The sequence below is a fragment of the Catharus ustulatus genome, chromosome 6 (genome assembly GCF_009819885.2).
Source record: "Catharus ustulatus isolate bCatUst1 chromosome 6, bCatUst1.pri.v2, whole genome shotgun sequence".
Lineage (NCBI taxonomy): Eukaryota > Metazoa > Chordata > Aves > Passeriformes > Turdidae > Catharus > Catharus ustulatus.
Window position 1 is genome coordinate 10,218,884 of NC_046226.1, and position 18,284 is coordinate 10,237,167.

General features: G+C 38.0%; 1 protein-coding gene across 5 annotated transcripts in view; it reads left to right on the forward strand.

Annotated features, from left to right (window-relative positions):
- The window catches only part of PPP1R13B (protein phosphatase 1 regulatory subunit 13B), a 71,685-nt gene that overhangs the window by 44,014 nt on the left and 9,387 nt on the right, over positions 1-18,284 (forward strand). For 2 of the 5 annotated variants that reach the window (XM_033063232.1, XM_033063230.1), the window contains exons 5-10: positions 6,318-6,419; positions 7,557-7,731; positions 10,990-11,186; positions 12,927-13,091; positions 13,889-14,069; positions 15,769-15,924. In XM_033063232.1, coding sequence (XP_032919123.1) covers positions 6,318-6,419; positions 7,557-7,731; positions 10,990-11,186; positions 12,927-13,091; positions 13,889-14,069; positions 15,769-15,924 — 976 coding nt within the window. The remainder of the gene's footprint in view (positions 1-6,317; positions 6,420-7,556; positions 7,732-10,989; positions 11,187-12,926; positions 13,092-13,888; positions 14,070-15,768; positions 15,925-18,284) is intronic. The other 3 variants (XM_033063231.1, XM_033063233.1, XM_033063234.1) reach the window with 3 other exon arrangements.

Genomic DNA, 18,284 nt, shown 5'->3' on the forward strand with positions numbered 1-18,284 from the left:
TAGGAACAACTTAAAATTGCTGTGGATTATGGAAAGCTGAGTCTTTCATTATGTGCTGTAAAACCTAAATATTTACTCTGCACTTCCATATAGACACTGCAGCTTGCAGTGTCTTTCTCACCTCTGCTGTCCTCTCTTACTGGGATGGTGAAGATGTTTTCTTTTTGTCATGGCAAAATTGTACATCTCTTTAATGAAGCTCACGTGGGGGACATAAATTCTTTCATTAACTCAAAGTTGTTGCTTCTTGGAATTTTTCTCTCTTGCAGTTTCTGCCTGTAATAGTACTGTGGTTTTGGTTTGATGGATGTGCATCCCCACCCCCTCAGCCTTAGATATGCTAGTTGTCCCCATTTTTGCACATTTTTCTCCTTGCGGATGTGGTTATCTTTACTATTACAAGAAGGAAGGTGTGGAGAATTTCAGAGAAGGATTTCCTTTTTGATTTGGTTTTGGGGTTTTTTTGTTTGTTTGTTGGTGGGGTTTTTTTTGTTGTTGTTTTGTTTGTGGGCTTTTTTTGTTTGGTTTTTCTTTTTTTTGTTTGGTTTTTGGGGGCTCTTGGTTTTGTTTGGATTTTTGTGGGGTTTTCTTTGTTTTTTGTGGGTTTTTTTTGTTTTTTGGGGTTTTTTTGCTGTAAAGGTCATTGGGCCAAAATCTTCCTTATCTGTACAACAGTTTTAGAGTAGCAGCCTATGTAAAGAATAAATAGTGGAGCTGGACTGAAGGTGGGTATCTGCTGCATTATATTCAGTAGTTGCTCTGTATTGGCTTTTTAATAAATTAATAGATGGTTGAAAGCAGTGCAATACAAGCAAAAACTTTCTGGTTTGTTATTTTGATAGCCAAAGCCAGAACCAGCTCTTCTGGGCTCCACAGTAGAAGCTAAGGCACAGACTTTTTAAACTCTGTGTTCACATTTTAAGTGACATTGACCTTGGCAATTGGTGGTTTAACCTCAGATTAACTTCTGGCTGTGACAAGAGAGGAATAGGGTGGTGGAACAAAGTACAAGAAGAGAAGTACTAAATGAAGGTGAAAAGATAGAGGTGAATGACAGGAAGACTAGAAAATATGTGAGAGTCCATAGTACATAATTGAGTGCACAAGAATAAGCACAGGAGAAGGTGGAGCTTGAACCTGTGGTTCCTTGTGCAGGGTTTTGGGAAGGGAACTTCAGAAGATTTGTGTGGGAGATGGGTGTGATCTAAAAAGAAGGAAGAAATAGATAAGGGATGTTAATGACATGGTGGTTCTTGCAAACCTAGAAAAAGATCCGAAGAGATATTATGCAGGAAATGATTAGTAAGTTCTTGTACTACTCTGCTTTTCTTTTTCAATTAGTTGGTTACATTATGCTTTACACTGGCTGTATGAGTGGCTGGGTGTTGCTAAACCACCAGAAAACATGAGACCTCCAGACCTGTAAAGCTTTTGAATATTTGGTTTGTCCTTTAAAGCTCTTTTGATATCTTAACAGTCTCAGCTGTGAATTTAGTGTATGTTTCATTATTATTTTCAAAGTACCTGTTCTTACTAGTGCAAATTTAGGAAATTATCTAAAACAAGTATCTTCATGGGTTAAGCATGGAGGCAAAAAAAGCATAAAATCAGACCACATTCCAATTATAATCTTTTAAAAAATAATCTATTCAAAAGGTTGGTCTCATGAGGTTTTTTTTTTTAATATTGACATAATTAGATTCCTCTGAAAAGAGAGTTTTCTGTTGGGAGTAAAGGCAAAAGACCACTGGAATCTGCCCTTACTGCTTCCATCCCTTGACTACAGTACATCCTGCTTGTCAAAGAAATATTTTGAGTTCAGGTGTAATTTCTCATTTACCATTGTGAGTTGCCAGTGAGTAAGCCATTTGTAATAGCCCAGAAGTATGTAGACTGAGGAGATTGTGATATTAAACAGCATAGAAAGGAAGGAGGAATAAGAAAAAATGTTCAGAGTGACAAGAACTAATACGTAGAAATAAATAATAAAGGAGATGCATTTCCTTAATTAAATGCCTATGGTATGATTTGTTTTGAGGCTGCTTGTAAACTGGTTCCCAAACTGTTTAATTACTACTGTACTATTCATCTCATCTGTCTTAAAAATATTAATCATCAAATGGTAAAATATTAGCTTGTAGTAGGAGGGTGATGTCAGAAGCTGAAACTTGAGTTCATTACAAATTCGATCTTTCATCGTGCCCTTTTAAGGTGCATGTTAAGTAACATAAATATAATTTTTTTTAAGATCCCAGTCAATATTAGGAATATAGGTGTAAATTATTCTTGTCTATGTGAGACATACATAATACTTCCTCAGTGCCTAATAATGCAGTGTTTGCTCTACGGCATTTCATTTAGGAGTTCATCCCTGTGTAAATGCTGCTATGAATCAATGAAAAGAAATTTACAATTCAGCAAAACTGTCTGCTTTGATGTATCACCGTGTAGCAAATGAATCTGTGGAATCTGGAGGAGTAGGTATTTGTAGTGGCTTTTTAGTACCTCCTTCAGAAGTCAGTTCTGTAGGAGGTCTGGTTCCTTTGCTGCAGGAGAAAGGAGGAGGTCTGGACCTTAAATGTGATAGGCTCGTGTTTGTTATGAGAGGTGAGTGTCTTTATGGATGGAATTGTTAATAACTACTAGGAACAGCACAAACTTAAGAATCTGAGAAACCAACAACCTCATTAAAGAACTGAAAACGCAGCACTGTCTTTGCCTGGCATAGCCTGAGGTTCTGGAGAAGGACTGAGACTTTTTTTCTGTGCTGGTGTTTGCATATAGATTATTGCAAGCAGCCTCAACTAATATGAAGTACTCTCAAATAATTGATTTAACTAGACCTTGACAACAGAAGGATTCAGTGTTTTTCATGCTGTTTCAAACATGAAGCTATGCTGATTTGGTGACCTGAAACCAGCAACATCTGTCTGAAAATAATTGATTTGATGTTGAAGAGGACTTCTGCTCGCTCTGTTTGCTGCTTTGCTATGTGGATGAAAAGGAGAAAACTGCGAGTGAAGTTACAGGTTCAATGCTGAGTTTTCTCAGCTGTCTATTTTTTTTTTCCCTAAGTATAGTGTAGCTCTTGAAGTGAAAGCTGTGCCTATTGGTACTCAGTGAGGTGAATGTTAAAAGATTTCTCATAGGGTGTTTATATTTAAATGGTTAATTATCACTGTTTCCCATGTTCTTGTGCTTTGCCATTTATAAAATTTATTAGACTTTCTAAATGGAACATTTTACAGTAGTTAATAGCTCCTTCAAGGAGATGCTAATATTTGCATTAATCTTATAATTAATCTTCTATATTTTACATAATACAAAATCATACAGTCCTTTTGCCAGGCATTATGAGAGAGACTTCCAAATATGCCTGTTTGAAGCAGTAAAAATTATGAGCTCTTGGATTAAACTTGGTTGGGGTTTTTTTGTTAGTTTGTGATTCTTTTACAAACCAATTTCTTATTGTCATTGTGCATTCCAGGTTACATTGTCCATTTAGGAAATCTTTAATTTTCATGTAATGAAATGGCTTTTTAAATTTGAAATTTTCACAATCCCTATACAGAGATCACTTTTTGAGTCCGGATGTATTTTTAACAAGATTATTTAGTGGGATAAAACATCTCTTTGTTTCTTGGACAGTATTACACTCAAAATTTCTACTCGAAATACAATGAGCTATCAATGTTTTTAACTTCAACTGGGAATTAAAGCAGAAAGAAAGGATACATTGGGAAAACTGCATAGTCTGATGCAAGTTGCATATTTCTGAAAAAGCACATATGTGTATTGAGAAAATACTATTAATTCAACACACTCCCCTTTTAACTTCTAAAATCAGTGATCCAGAGGGAAGCCTTCATGCCATTCTGAGCCCTTTGTAAGAATTGCCCACAAAGCCCAGCAGAAGCAGATAGAGAAGTTTGTTTTTTTTTTTCTGGCAATTGGTCATACCAGCTGAATGTGTTTTGGGAGCAGCATCTGGTTTTCTGTTTTATTTTCTTGTCTCAAGTAAGTTTTCTTGTCTCTTTGGTTTGTGAAGGGCGCTTGGAGAAGCTTCATTACTTTCTTAGCCAATTAGTGCCTCTCAGTCAGTAATTAATAATAAAATGTCTCTCTCGGTGGCCACAAGTGTGTACAAGTTACTTGCCCTGAAAGAATATTGGGAAGGACTCTTTGCCTAAGTCATTCTAATAAAAAAAGTACACACTGCTAAGTTCTATTTTTCCCCTGTGTTGAAATAGAAAATTGGTATCTTGAGTGGACTTCACCTCTTTTAATTACTTCACTCCTATACAATTTTTTTCATTAATATTGACTAGTAAGAATTTCTGTTGTTATTTCCAGTAAACATTATAATTTTACTTCATAACTTACTCAGTGGGAAATGTTCAAACAGGGACAATAATTTTATCTAAGCATTTTAGCTGACATTTCTATGTCATGTGTCCAAGATGGAGCATCTTTAAAACTTAGTAATCCAAATGTAGCTCATTTTAATGATCGACCTTGAGATGTTTGTCTTTCTTGAGGAATCCTATGCAGCAACATGAACTGTTAATTCAGGTAGAAAAAAAATATTTTGATTACTTTAAAACAGATAGTATTTTCCTTTCCTAAATGAAGCTTAAAGAAACAGTTCTGTATTGTGCCTTGGTTGGAGAGCTGATATTTATGTAGGAGTTTGATGTAGAAATATGAAAAAAGCCATTCGAAGTGCCTCAGATAATGTGGTGTCAAAAATATGTTTCTGAGGGTAAAGTACAAGTGCTGCAGGAGGTATACATCACTGGGCATCAGTAGGGTGGACCCAGAAAAGCAGAGAAACTGAATCAGTTTTCCTATGGGATCAGGTGTGATCAGATCCATTATCTGATTGATCTGGGCACTGCTGGGTTATTTTGGTTTGGGGATTTTTTTCTGTATGTCTGTAAAATGTTTAAACCTCATTTCATTTTATAAGCATTTGAAACAGTATTATTTATCAATATATCCAAAATATTTAATTATCTTTTCTTTTTCAGGAGTGGTGACTGTATTGGGGGTAGCAAATGATATTTTTATGTTGTTTACTGATAGCTTTTATAATAGTAAAACAAGTAAAATTTTTATTTGGTTTACTAATAGTGTAATCATGTAATTTGGTGAAAAAATTACATTGTTTACTGAATTATTAGAGTGCAGTAGTCCAGCTTTTACATTGAAAAATTATGCTACAGAGTTCAGAATAGCCCAACAGCTGTTTTGAAGTATCTGCACGTAGTTCAGTTAATTTATTGGATCAAAGACTGGTATTCTGTTTCTGTGAAAATTCTGAAGTTGTGGTTAAACCCTGCAATTGTAAGGTTGAGTGTTGGTTTTCTGAGTAGCAACTGTCAGATTCTGGATTTTTCTTAATACGTTGCACTCTCTTTCTTGAGATTGCTTACAAGAAGTGTGGTTGAAGTAATTTAGTCTATAAATGTAAATCATATTTGTTGATAGAATTATGGATATACTGAAACAATGCATTCATTTTTTAAAACGCATGAGATTTGGTCACACACATGGTATGAATTTTAAAGAATTTTCATCATTTCTGTCTCTATCCTAATTTTATAGCTTGTGTTAGTTTTGAAATGCAAAAGGAGTGAGAAAAGCTTGCTAATACTTTGCATTTCATTCAAAGTAATAGCCACTTACTTATCTGAAGCGGAACAGCTTTACTTTTCTTCACATGTGCAGACTGTTTTTCACAGATCCTTGCCCTAAATGGCCCAAATATATCAGAATTTTCGCCATCTTTGAATGTGATCTTAGTGAGCCTTTATCTAAAGGTTCTTAATGTGGTTTTGTCCAGTGCTAGGTAATTAATGTGAACCAGCAGTTTAAGCTGCCAAGGCAATTATGCTGAAAATATTAGGAAAGGAAAGCAGCTTCAGATTCTCCTGCTGTTTGAAATACCTGCTTGCATGTCTGCTATCATGTGTGCCTTATCAGGACTGTGTGCCAGAGCTACCAAATATCTGAACAGAGAGGAGTTAAATGTAGGATAAGGACTCTTTTTTTCTCTTCTTGTTTGTTTTGTCTCTTAGTGTTCTCATCTCCATCCACTTTTTCACTTTCTTCTTTTTCTGCCTCTCTGCATGGTTTGTGTCCCTTCTTTTTCTGCTCTGATGTTCCTCACTCTTTCACAGGTGCCCATCATTCCTTTTTCTCTGAGGACTTGGGAGGAGCATTTAACCTTCCTCTGCAGAGTGGGGATTTAGGTTGTCTGGTCAGAATGCCCTGATACACATCAGCACATTCATGGAACATTTTCTGTTCTGCAGGTTGGCAATCCACGTGTTGAGCTCACTCTTTCTGAACTGCAAGATATGGCTGCCCGACAACAGCAACAGATTGAAAATCAACAGCAAATGTTGGTTGCTAAGGTAATAATTATATACAGACCAATTTTTTTCAATATATGCAAGCATAGGTTTCATGGATAGAGAAAAACACACTAAGTCATTTCAGTTAATCCATCATCTTACCAGAATAATTTTAGCCTAGGCAATGCAGAGTCTTTTGGCATAAACACTGCTAGAACAACCTATGTCATGTGTCTTTATAAAAATATTGCTAGGGTTTGTTTATCTTTTTTGTGTGGCCTCCTTCATGATCTGTGACAGAATAGGCTTGACTCCATGCTCATCTTTAGTGGCTTGTTCACTCCAGTACAATCATAGTGGGGTGAGGTGAGAATATGCCAAATCCATAAAAATTAATGTATTGCATTTCCGAGTCTCAGGCAAAAGAACCTATGAATGTTTACAGAGTGGGGAGGGGGTTTAATGGTTTTGACATTGTTGTTGATGTTGTTAGAAGTATTATACAGCATGCCTTTGATGCTTGGAGTACCTAGGGGTCAACCTACTGATTCTGTTGCTCTTTCTTGATGCTTTTTCCTTGGGTGCCCAGCAGAAGAATATTATTTAGAACTGGAATATTTTCTTACAGCAGGTCATCTTGTTTAAAATGGTCTGTTGGACATATGTTGTCATCTTTGGGAAGCTGGGTAACAGCACTGAAAATCTATTTTGCCAACAGCAAGAAAACTGTTAATAGTGGCAGAAAACAAATGCCAGAGGAAGCATCACAGATGTATCTGAATGAGTGTTCAGACTAGGACTGTATTGGCATATCTATGTAAATATGAGTGTTTTTTGTCAAAAAAAACTTGAACCTGTTTTCTAAAACAGATTTGTTAATTCTAGGAGTAGTACATATTTCAGCAAAATATAATATTTTCTGATTTGTGGAAGTAGAAAACCTGATCAAAATGATGCCTGTGCTAGGTAAATAACCAGCAGTTTAAGCTGCCAAGGCAGTTATGCTGAAAATATTAGGAAAGGAAAGCAGCTTCAGATTCTCCTACTGTCTTAAATACCTGCTTGCATATGTGTTACCATGTATGCCTTATCAGGACTGTATGTCAGTGCTACCAAGGTTTTCTAAGTTAATGTGTTGGGGTTTTTTTTAAATAAATGGGTAATAGATATCTCTTGTTTGAAACCCCCTCTTGCCAGGAACAACGTTTGCGATACCTGAAGCAGCAGGAACGTCGGCAGCAGCAATCTGTTTCTGAGAGTGAAAAGCTTCAAAAACTGAAAGAACGTGTTGAAACCCAAGAGACAAAGCTGAAAAAAATTCGTGCCATGAGAGGACAAGTGGACTACAGCAAGATGATGAATGGCAATTTGTGTATGTAGAATTCTTAGTTTATTTAATTTACTGTTCACTGCATGACTAGCAAATAATGCTATATTGTAAGTCAGTATAGCATTGAAGCAGATTTTCAGGTACAATATTTTTCATTTTATGGAGGTTCTCTGTTTCCATCAAATTTGTATGTGACAACTTTCTCTTAGTTTTATATAGTCAAACATAGTCAGAAGTCTATTTTCTAACTATTAGGAAATATTATGACTCTTAGCAAATTTGCCATACAAGTATTTTATATGTGTTTTAGATGTAAAGCTAATGTGTGCTGTGGTTAAGGGTGGTTGTTGGGCTGGATGCAGGTAAAGAAGCAGGAAAGGCCTTGGCAGAGGTTTCACAGAGATGTTCCTTTCTGCCACTTGCATGTACTGTCCAGAGTCAGGGACAAAAGGCTGGGGGCCTTGGGAGGGTCCAGGTCAAGTACATGGGATGAGCAGGGCAGGGGCAGAAGTGTCAGAGACCAATTACCAGGGGACATGGGGGTGTCACAGAGGTGGGGTTGAGGCAAAGGGCCAATGGGGAGAGAGGGTGTGAGTGACCAAATGAGGGACAGGGAGAGGGGGCACAGGGCTGACTCAGGAACAGAACAGGGTTTGCTTTGGCCTGATGAACAGGGTTTGCTATCAGAGAGGACAGCTGAGAGAGGCCACTCGTGTCTCTCTAATTGGGAGTGTCTTTCAGGATCTCCACAACTCCTCGCTTCTTTATTAATTAAGAAGGCTTCTTTTAAGGATTTTAAAATTAAATGTTTGAGGCAACTGAATGAACACAAAATGACAAGAAAAATTAAGAGCACTCATAAGACAACTTTTAAAATGCAAGTCATTCCTTGAGTCCTCAATGTCCGAACAGGTTTTTTTGAAGCATCTTGGAGCTGGTAGGAAGGAGGCAAGGTTTTCTTGGCAGGGCTTGTCAGGAAACTGAGTCAGGAAAGGGATTCTTCAGCAAGGACTGGATCTCTGCTGGCTGTTAGCAGTGGGGTTGGTTGTGATGGAGTCTGTACGAGGATGAGTGGGGTGGGGGTACCTGTTGGAACTCCAAATAGAGATCATTAATTTTTAAGAAAAAGGTTGTTACCTTAGGAGACTTTCCTTTCTTTCCCTCCCGGCCCACCTTGTTTCATCCCCTCTTGTATTAAAGAATTTTTGGAGAAGGGATTGGTAGCTTAGTAGCAAAGATAGGGAGACAGTGGAGGGGAAAGGGAGGTCGGAATTTGAGGGAACATAAAAAAGGGGTAATAGGATTTGGGGAAATCCCAAAAGACTTATTTTGTGAGTGGGAAAAGGGGAGATTAGGAGGGAGGCAAGGAGGCAATAGGGATTGGAGGAAGGCAGTCAAAGGAGTGTGACTTATCCGTTTGGGTCCTGCAAATACGGGAAGGGGCTTCTGTTTGCAGGTTGACTGGTCAGTGTTTTGTGCTGTCCCTGCTTTTGATGGCTGTTGGCTTTGGGCTCCATCTCTTTGGTAGGTGTGTAGGGGACAACATCTTCTAGGACGTGGATAGTTTGGTGCATGTTTGCTGCCTTGCATGGGAACTCCACCAGGTCCCGTGACCTTGGCTGCTTAGGGGCCTTTTTTTACCTGTACTCTCTCAAATTCCACAGTTTCTCCATCTCCTACATTGCAGAGATATTTTTTCGGGTTATTTTTCTTGACAGCAGTCTGATGGCCAAACACATTTTCTGTGGTATCATTTTGGGTGATGAATCTGTATTTATCCTTCACATTGAACCACAGTCCCCAGAACTTCTGTGGCAATGATGTTTTTACTTTTGCCAGTGAGTCTGTGTCCATGGCTGTGTTGCTGGACGTGCTGGTGCTGGCAAGGCTGTCAGCAGGCAGCGGGCACGGAGGGCTGGCTTGTGTGGCTTCCCTCGCTTCCTCTGCTCTTTCCTCCAGTGGCACAGGCGAGGGGGCAGCGCTGCTGGTGCGCAGACCATGTGGTGCTTTGGTGGTGGCAGTGTGGCTTGCAGGGCGGTGTGGCACTCTGGTGTTCACAGCACAGCTGGCGCTGCTGCTGGCAGCTTTGGTGCCATGGCTGGTGAGGTGCTGCGGCGCACTGCAGGTGCTGCGCAGAACTTCCCTAGTTCCCTTTGGATGTAGCTGACTGGTGCAGCTGTAATTTGCCAATTGGGGGCTGCGTCTCCAGACCCCTCACCCTTACTTCTGGGACCAGACCTGTGGGAACTGGGGGCCAGGGTATGCTTGGGGGCAGGGTCCAAAACCGGAAGGGAGGGACCCGGCCTAGGAAGGGGCGGAAGGGGAGACCCTGTGCCCACAGCCACGCTGTCTCCACCATCTTGGGCCACGTGGCCCTGACAACGCGGTGGGAGCCATCTTGTGCCACGGGGTAAGGACAGAAAAACTTAGAGAAGGGAGCTTTTCCTGCAACAGGAGAGGGCGTGCAGGAGTACCAGGGCTTGAAATACATGAAGTAACTATATAAAGCAAATGACCAGATTTCATTATTAGTAAGTCTTCCCCAGTCTGCAGCTCTCTCCAAACTTTTCCCACAAAATCATCGCTTAGAAATGAGTCTCATGAAACATAAGGAAAATGTTCACACAACCAGTGTACAAAGCACTTTAACTCCCCCTTTGAAAAACAAGAATTTTTGTGATGTAGAGTCTTTTTAATTGGAGATAGACTACCTGCTTTGAGTAAATGGTTTCTGCTTTCATTTTACCCCAAGTCTATTCCCAACACCCTAGAGTAAAAGGAGAAAAAGTGAAGAGCAACCCAAAATTTCAACTCACCACACTGGGGTCAAAAAACTCTCTTAGGGTGGTCTATCCCTGTTTGGTGTGCCATTTGTTTTGATTAGGGGTGGTTGTTGGGCTGGATGCAGGTAAAGAAGCAGGAAAGGCCTCGGCAGGGGTTTCACAGAAATGTTCCTTTCTGCCACTTGCATGTAATGTCCAGAGTCAGGGACAAAAGGCTGGGGGCCTTGTGAGGGTCCAGGTTAAGAACATGGGATGAGGGATGAGTACAAAGACTGAAGGACAGGGAGAGGGGGCACAGGGCTGACTCAGGAACAGAACAGGGTTTGCTTTGGCCTGATAGAACAGAGTTTGCTATCAGAGAGGACAGCTGAGAGAGGTGTCTCGTGTCTCTCTAATTGGGAGTGCCTTTCAGGATCTCCACAAGTGTGGTGTGTTTGTTAGTAGTTGTAGAATTAAAAAATTAACAACTTCTGCTTTATTTATTGTTTTTTTGTTATTTTTATCTTGTTAATTTTAGCAACTGAAATTGAGCATATAAGCGCCATGTTCCAGGAAAAGCAGCAGGAGCTGCAGGCTGCAGTGTTAAAAGTAGATCAACTCACTCAGCAACTGGATGATTTAAGGAAAGGGAAACTGAATGGGTTTCAGTCTTACAATGGACAGATGACAGGGCCTGCAGCAGTAGAATTAAAAAAGTTGTATCAAGAGCTACAGGTAAGTAACAAAAAGATGCTATTTGAATTACAGCTGTAGATTTTAAAAGTTTTATTGCTGCTCTTATGAGTGGAAATTTGGTTCTGATATACTTCATAAAAGTAGTATGTGGAATGCTATTAGTGTGTGAGGTTATAGCTGGCATAAAACTTTTTTTCAGAAAGGACTTCATTAGCTTTAAAAACTGTTTTGTTTCTTATATACGTAAGGTACAAAGTGTGCAAGTGTTTTGAAGGGTGTTTCTCAGCCCCTAATACTGAAATACTGAAAGCCCGCATAATTTATTATTTGTTTTAATCGCTCAAAATTTTTCTGTGAAACTGGGATTGATATTTCTCAATTTTTCACTGATCTGGATATAGGAAACTCACTTAGCTGTCATCTCAACTTCAAAACATGACTGTAATTTTAAAAGTATATTGTAAAAATATAGCTATATTGTCTGGCGTGAATAAACAAAATAGATAGGAATTAAATAATGCGTTTTAATAGAGTAATCAAAAGTGTAAGATGCACTGTATTCCCTGCACTAGATAGTGCAACATAGGTGCAGTATATTCACACAGTATTCCCTGCCTCAGTATTGTGTATCTCTTGCAAGAAATTGTTATATCTAGAGTGTAGTTTTCACATGAGTAGTTAAGTACCCAGTTTACAGAAAAATTTTGTCAAATTTTGTGCTAATGTATCAGGATTTTGAGGGCTTTTTTATTTACTCATATTCTTTATTGTGATCAAGGTAACAGCTCTAATATATTTAATATTTTTAAATTATTTCATATTTCAAGATTAGTCTCATTTATTTAGATGAGCAAATCCAGCATAGAAATTAATCCGGTTTTCATGCATTACCAATAAGTGCCTTTTTTTCCTCTTTTTACTCCTTCCCCATTTATACAAGACATGTCTGCCTTTGAGTATTTCAAAGTGCAAAGATACTCAGTAGATGAAGATTTCTGTCTTGTGCTTTGCAATGATCCCATATGTGTTTATCAAGACTTAAATTTGCCTCGGGAGTTTTTTGCTTGTAACGTTACCATGAAAATCGCAACACCGAGACAATGTCTGAGTTATTGAAGGTGTGAAAAAATGCCAATGGCAAAGCAAGAGAAATAATTATAAAGAGTGTCATGGTTGATTTAAACCATAAAGGTAATTCACCTCATAATCTGCTGGAAAACTGCTGTGAAGGTTTCAGTTTAATCCCCATGCAGAGAGCAAACTCTGTGCCCAGTCCCTGCACTAGCAGTTCAGTTAACACCCCTTCCAGACATCACAAAGTCTCATGTGGAACTGGAAACAGAATCAATAACATAATTCTGTTACAAATTTTGTATCACTTAGTTTTTGTGATAGACAAACTGTCTTGGGCAAGCATAACTTTAAACAAACATTTCCTCTGATTTCATTCTTCACAGTAGAATTTGCTGAAATGTCTTTCTGCCGAATTTCTCAATCCATTTTCTATAAATGAGATGCAGTCTGTATGTATTTAATAGGCATCCAGTATGGTTTTCTTAGGATATTTTTTCACTGTTTCCTTCGAAGAGTTGTTCATGATTGCAAATGCTAACTTGACAGGATGTGTGGAAGGGTAAATTAGAGACACCAGAACAAGTTGTTGATCCAAATTCCTTTGGGTTTTTTTAACACTGCATTAAAAAACAACTTGCCAAGAGACAGGATGAGAACTGTTCTAACAAGTGAGGTTTTATTTTTTTCATTTTTTTATTTTTGAAGATCCGTAACAGGCTTAACCAGGAGCAGAACTCCAAGCTCCAGCAGCAGAAAGAACTCCTAAACAAACGCAATATGGAGGTGGCCATGATGGACAAGCGAATCAATGAGCTGCGCGAACGTCTGTACAAGAAAAAAGTTGAGGCACGTCAAAAAGAAAACATTCCTGTAAGATAAACTGTTAAAAGGGCCACACTTCAGTTTATCAAGGGCCTATAAAAACTACATAGAATCTCACTTTTTCCCATTCAAGTAATATAGTTACCTATGATAAAAATAGGAAGTCTCTTAAAACTATTTTAAGGTTTCTCATAGATATCAAAAAACTGTAAGACAGAATATATTTCCTTTTCTTTATGGCACAGATAATACTGTATTAAATATCAGAGAAGCTTATATTTCTAGAAAGGAAAGTATGACTATGTGCTACGTGTTTAAAAGCATGAATGCATTAAAAAATTGGGTTTTATAAAATACTTATCTTCCAGCATGGAAAATTGATTAAAAAAATAAATAGTTTAATAAAGTTAGGCTTAATAATTGTCTGGAGCTTCAAAAAGCTTTTAAGAGATGATTTCTGGATTTCAAAATGTATTACTAGCTGAAGGTATTGCTTAAAAAAAACCCCAACACTTACATATTTGATCATTTAAGAACTCATTTTAGACCATTTGCTTGAGAGAGGCACAGTGAAAGACACCTTACAGAGATAAAGGTATCTACAAGAGCTGTATATGCTGTGACTAAGAAATTTAAATTTTGAGGTGTTGATTTTAAAGACTATAATTTGTGCTTTCTATGTTTTTTTGCTCATTTTGTAGAAGCATAGAGTATGATAACTTAATTATTAAGGTGTCCTGGCTACAGTGCATGATTCTAGATAATTAAGTTTAGGCCTCCCTGTTCATGCAGAAAGGTCTAGATTAAATGGACATTGACGTTTGAGTTTGTCTGATTGTTTTCAGTTGAATCGTATTAATGGAACTTCATCGCCCCAGTCATCCCTGAGTGCTTCAGGAAGGGTGGCAGCAGTAGGACCTTACATCCAAGTTCCCAGTGCTGGCACTTATGCTGTTCCAGTTGATCCAGTTAAGCCACAGTCTCTCACCATTGCTCCTAACTCAACACATGGAAGATCAAAATCTGGTAAGTCCTTCTGTGATGTTTATTAATACATATGGTTTGAAAAGGGGCAATAAAGAAAAGGAGTACTCTTAGGAGACCTAATGCTGGCATAATTGACATGGGGGAGGAGACAAGTTCCAGATCTGTTAATACTATTCTGTGAATTGGACATCAGTCATTTGATCTGTGGTATTTTTGCTTTGTTCCATCATTTTTTTGTAGGAAATTGAGTGTTTTCTTTTAAATTTTATTGGCTAGTCCATCCCTAAAAGGAACACATTTTCTTCAGGGATTCTATGTTGTGTCTTTAATAACTTTTTCAATTAGTTTGTGTGTTTGAATATAATAATGAAATCAACTTTATGGAAAACTGTATTATAAATAACGATTTACAGTATGCTGCTTTTTGTGAAGTAAAACAAAGCTAGTGAGTAAATAATAATACTTCTTCTCAGAAGGAGATTAAATAGGAAAATAGAATAAAACTATGAAAGGTTTTTACTCCCTCTGAGATGTGGGAATTTGTGGTCCTTGAAGCATTTCTGAAATGGAATAACCGTAACATTTATGTTGATTACTTGTTTCTGTCCTATTTAGTGGAGAAGCTGCCTCTCCAGAACTCCCCAGAACTTTGTGTCCAAAATTGGCTCCCATCATTAATAATTCCATCTAATTTTTTTTAATAGTGTCATTATTTAATTTGTGTTGGAGACTGAAGAAAGCAGGTCATATTTGTGCCTTAAGTTCTCAATTCTAGCAAATCTCACCTGTATGCTCATACTTCTTACAAAATTATAAGCTAGAAAAATGTACATAATACAAATAAAAATGCCTGATCTTATTGGTCTAACCACAGGACTTATTTTACCTGGTCTCCTAGGAAAGATCAAAAAGGGGATAAGGCATGACTAGGAGACCAAAGCTGCTGCAATATTCATATACATTGAAGTACTTAAAAATTAATATTCCAGCAAAATTCACATCATGCTTTCCAGATAGGGAGGAAGAGATGGAGAGAAGACAATCTGAACATATCTATAGGAAAGAATGTCAGAAATCTGTTCCCCTCCCCATATCACAAATAAAACCCCCTCAAGGTCAGGAAGTAAAACCGGCCAAACAGAACTTTAAAAAAAGACTCAAATTTTTCCCATTTATATTAGTGATTTAGCAATAATACTTTATCAGCTAAAAGTATACAAAATGTGTACAAACCCCATCACCATGGTTTTATGGAAAAGTCTCAAGAATATGGAATTACCTTATTGTGGGTGAAGGTACAGATTTGCAACACTTTTGTTTTCAGATTCATGGATCCTTCTTCCACATACGGAAAAGTACAGTTCCTAACTTTTAAGTTACCAACTAAAAACCACAATTTTGTAATATCAACCTCCCAAAATATATATGTATACCCACTTCTAGACCTGCCTAAGGACTTTTAATATTATAAAAGTAATTATTCTGCCTTAGGACTGACTTTGTATTTATTATTTTGAAGATACTTGAATGAGGTTCTGTAAAATAGATTTTTGTAAGGAGAGGTGTATATGCTCCCAGGAAGAAAAGAAATTGAGAATTTGTTTCAACTGTCATGCTTTTATTTCTCATTATCTGAGTGTTCCTGTTCTAATGTTCTCCATTGTCATTGTTATAATTTTTCCACCACTTTTTTCTTTCTTTTTCTGTGTAACTGGATCTGCCTTGGTGCGTCCGGTAGAGACAGACTGTGGGTGTGTGAAAAAATCTCCAGACACCTGGAAGGTTTCTGATTTAGACATAATAGTGGATCCTATTCTGTCACCTCCCACTTCTCTTCAGTCTGCTGTTCACAATGTCATCCGCCTGGCACCTACTCTGTTTGACACCCAGCACTGTGAGTCCGTAGAAGATCTCTGGCTAGCTAAGAACTCAGTTTTTAATATGGTCATCTGAGCTCTTGCACACAGATGCATATTAAACAGCATCTTTAGAACTTGTGTTGTGGTCTGGTGTGTAAAAGATGCTGTTGAAATGTAAATTGGTCAAGAAGTTGCTTTTCATCTTTGAAGAAAACAGATTTGCAACAAATTCATCCCAGGAGTACTGGAGTAGCGTACCAGGGATGAGTTTTCTTCTCTGAAAAACCTCAAAATTTTCTAAATGTTAGAAATTTATGGCAATCACTAAAACGTGTTTTAGAATATTTTGAATTGGATAGATGTATAAAATACAGGCTTACTTTGAGTTACTTGGTGGGAAACTTCAAGTTTCCATGTTGCACTGACCCCAGAATTGGGATAAAAGCTCACTCTGTCCAAGTCAATAACCCAGAGTCTTGCTGCCTTCCATTGGATTTGGAGTGTGCTTCAGTTGCTGTAGTAAGTATCCTGGATCCAGACCTACAAAAATTTTAGGTAAAGTCAGAGAAAATCCACAAAACCTTTTGTGTCTGTGTGTCACTGTCTTATTTATGTAAATGCACAACAGCCTGGTGAGAGGTGAAATACACTGGGTGTTACATTTACAGACACAGACACAGGATGCATTTGGAGGGGAAGGTAGAGCCAGTTAGCTGTTGGGGGGCTGAGAGCAGGAGCTGGGGTGGCCCTGTCAGGAGGGTGTTGGCATCAGGTCCCCCTAGACCAGATTGCTCATCCAGCCTGGCCTTGAACACCAATCCAGGGATGGGGCATCCACAGCTTCCCTGGACAACTTGTGCTACTGACTCCCCACCCTCACAGTGCAGGTCAGAGACAGGAGAGAGAGTCTCAATTTACTTCCAGTGTGTTACCTCAGAATCTGGGGATAAATGTACTGATAACAGTAAGTTTTTGTGTCTCTGTTTTCTATTAGAGAAGTGTTGAATTTGCAGGTAAGATGTTTAAATTTGTCATGTCTTGTTTGTCATGTTGCTTCTTTAAGTGCTTTCCTCATAACTAAACTTACAGATCCAGATGCTTTCATGTTCAGCATGAATCAATTGTAACACCTTTCACTGATCTTCAAAACAAAGGTTTTACTGAACTGTATCCTTGCTGGAGGTACAGAATGTCTTGTGTATTTTGTACAGTAAGCATTAATTCAGTGTATAGTTGGAAAATTTGCTTTTATGTAGGGCCTAAGTGTTTAGACACCTTTTTGGTCTCACTTTTGATAACCAGGTGATTAAAAACAATAACAAAACCCACAATGCTTTCAGCTCTTGGATAATGCCAATATTAAAGCTGGGCTTTATTTACTTCCAGTATTTACTTCTTGGCAGTTTGCAAGTGTGAAAAGTGATTTCTGGGCTATATACTGTGTTCTCAGTGTAAAAAATATGCAAGTGTTAATCCTGTTTTGAGAGATACTCAACAAAGAGTAAGGCTCATGGATAGAAAGTAGAGTGTTGATGGAAAATTCATTCTCATTAGAATGTTCTATGCAGCTTATTTTAAGACTATCTGCTATACTAGACAGAGAATTCTAGAAATAGCCCTGCTGATTCAGTTTTCTAGACGCTTAGAACTGAAATAGGAAACTTGGGCTCTAAATACCTGATTTTCATTTGATATTGTATTACTGTGGGGTCCAGAAATCTCATTGAATCTGAATGCCCCATCCCCCTCCATTTTAGATGCTATCCTGTAGTAAAGTCAATTGTGTTTTATGTCACCTTTACTGATTTAAGTGCTCCACTACAACAATTACAAGCCATAGGGATGAAGGAATCATCTCCAGCCTGCTTAGAGGAAGAGATGCCTGAAGTTTAATCTTGTAGAGGCAAATCAAATCCTTAGGATCTAACATGGGATCTATTTAGTTACTGTAAACTATGTCTAATTCTTAGACTACTTAAACTCTTTTGCTTACTTAGAGAACTGAAACTAAATAGTCTCACGCAGTTTATAAAGTAACATCAATGCATCTAGCACTTCACTAAGGATTTGTTGCCTCAGTTTATGTACAGTTGTGCATGATTTTTTGCATATGATGAAAATAAAAGGCCATGACTTATGTCTTGGCACTGGGAGTTAAAGTTGTCAACTGACTTCATAAATTTATTTAATATTAAATCTCTGAGGCAATTCTAATCAGGTGAGTATGTTGAGGAAAAACAGAAGGTGAGTTAACCACCACTTCCAGCAGAGGAATGTGTGCTTTTGTTTCACCCTGCTCTTGAAGGGAGCTTTTACATCCTGTTATGGGTGCATGAATCTGGTAACCATGGTTTAAGTTTGGAGCAAGTCCACTCAGGGCTTACATAGACTTAGC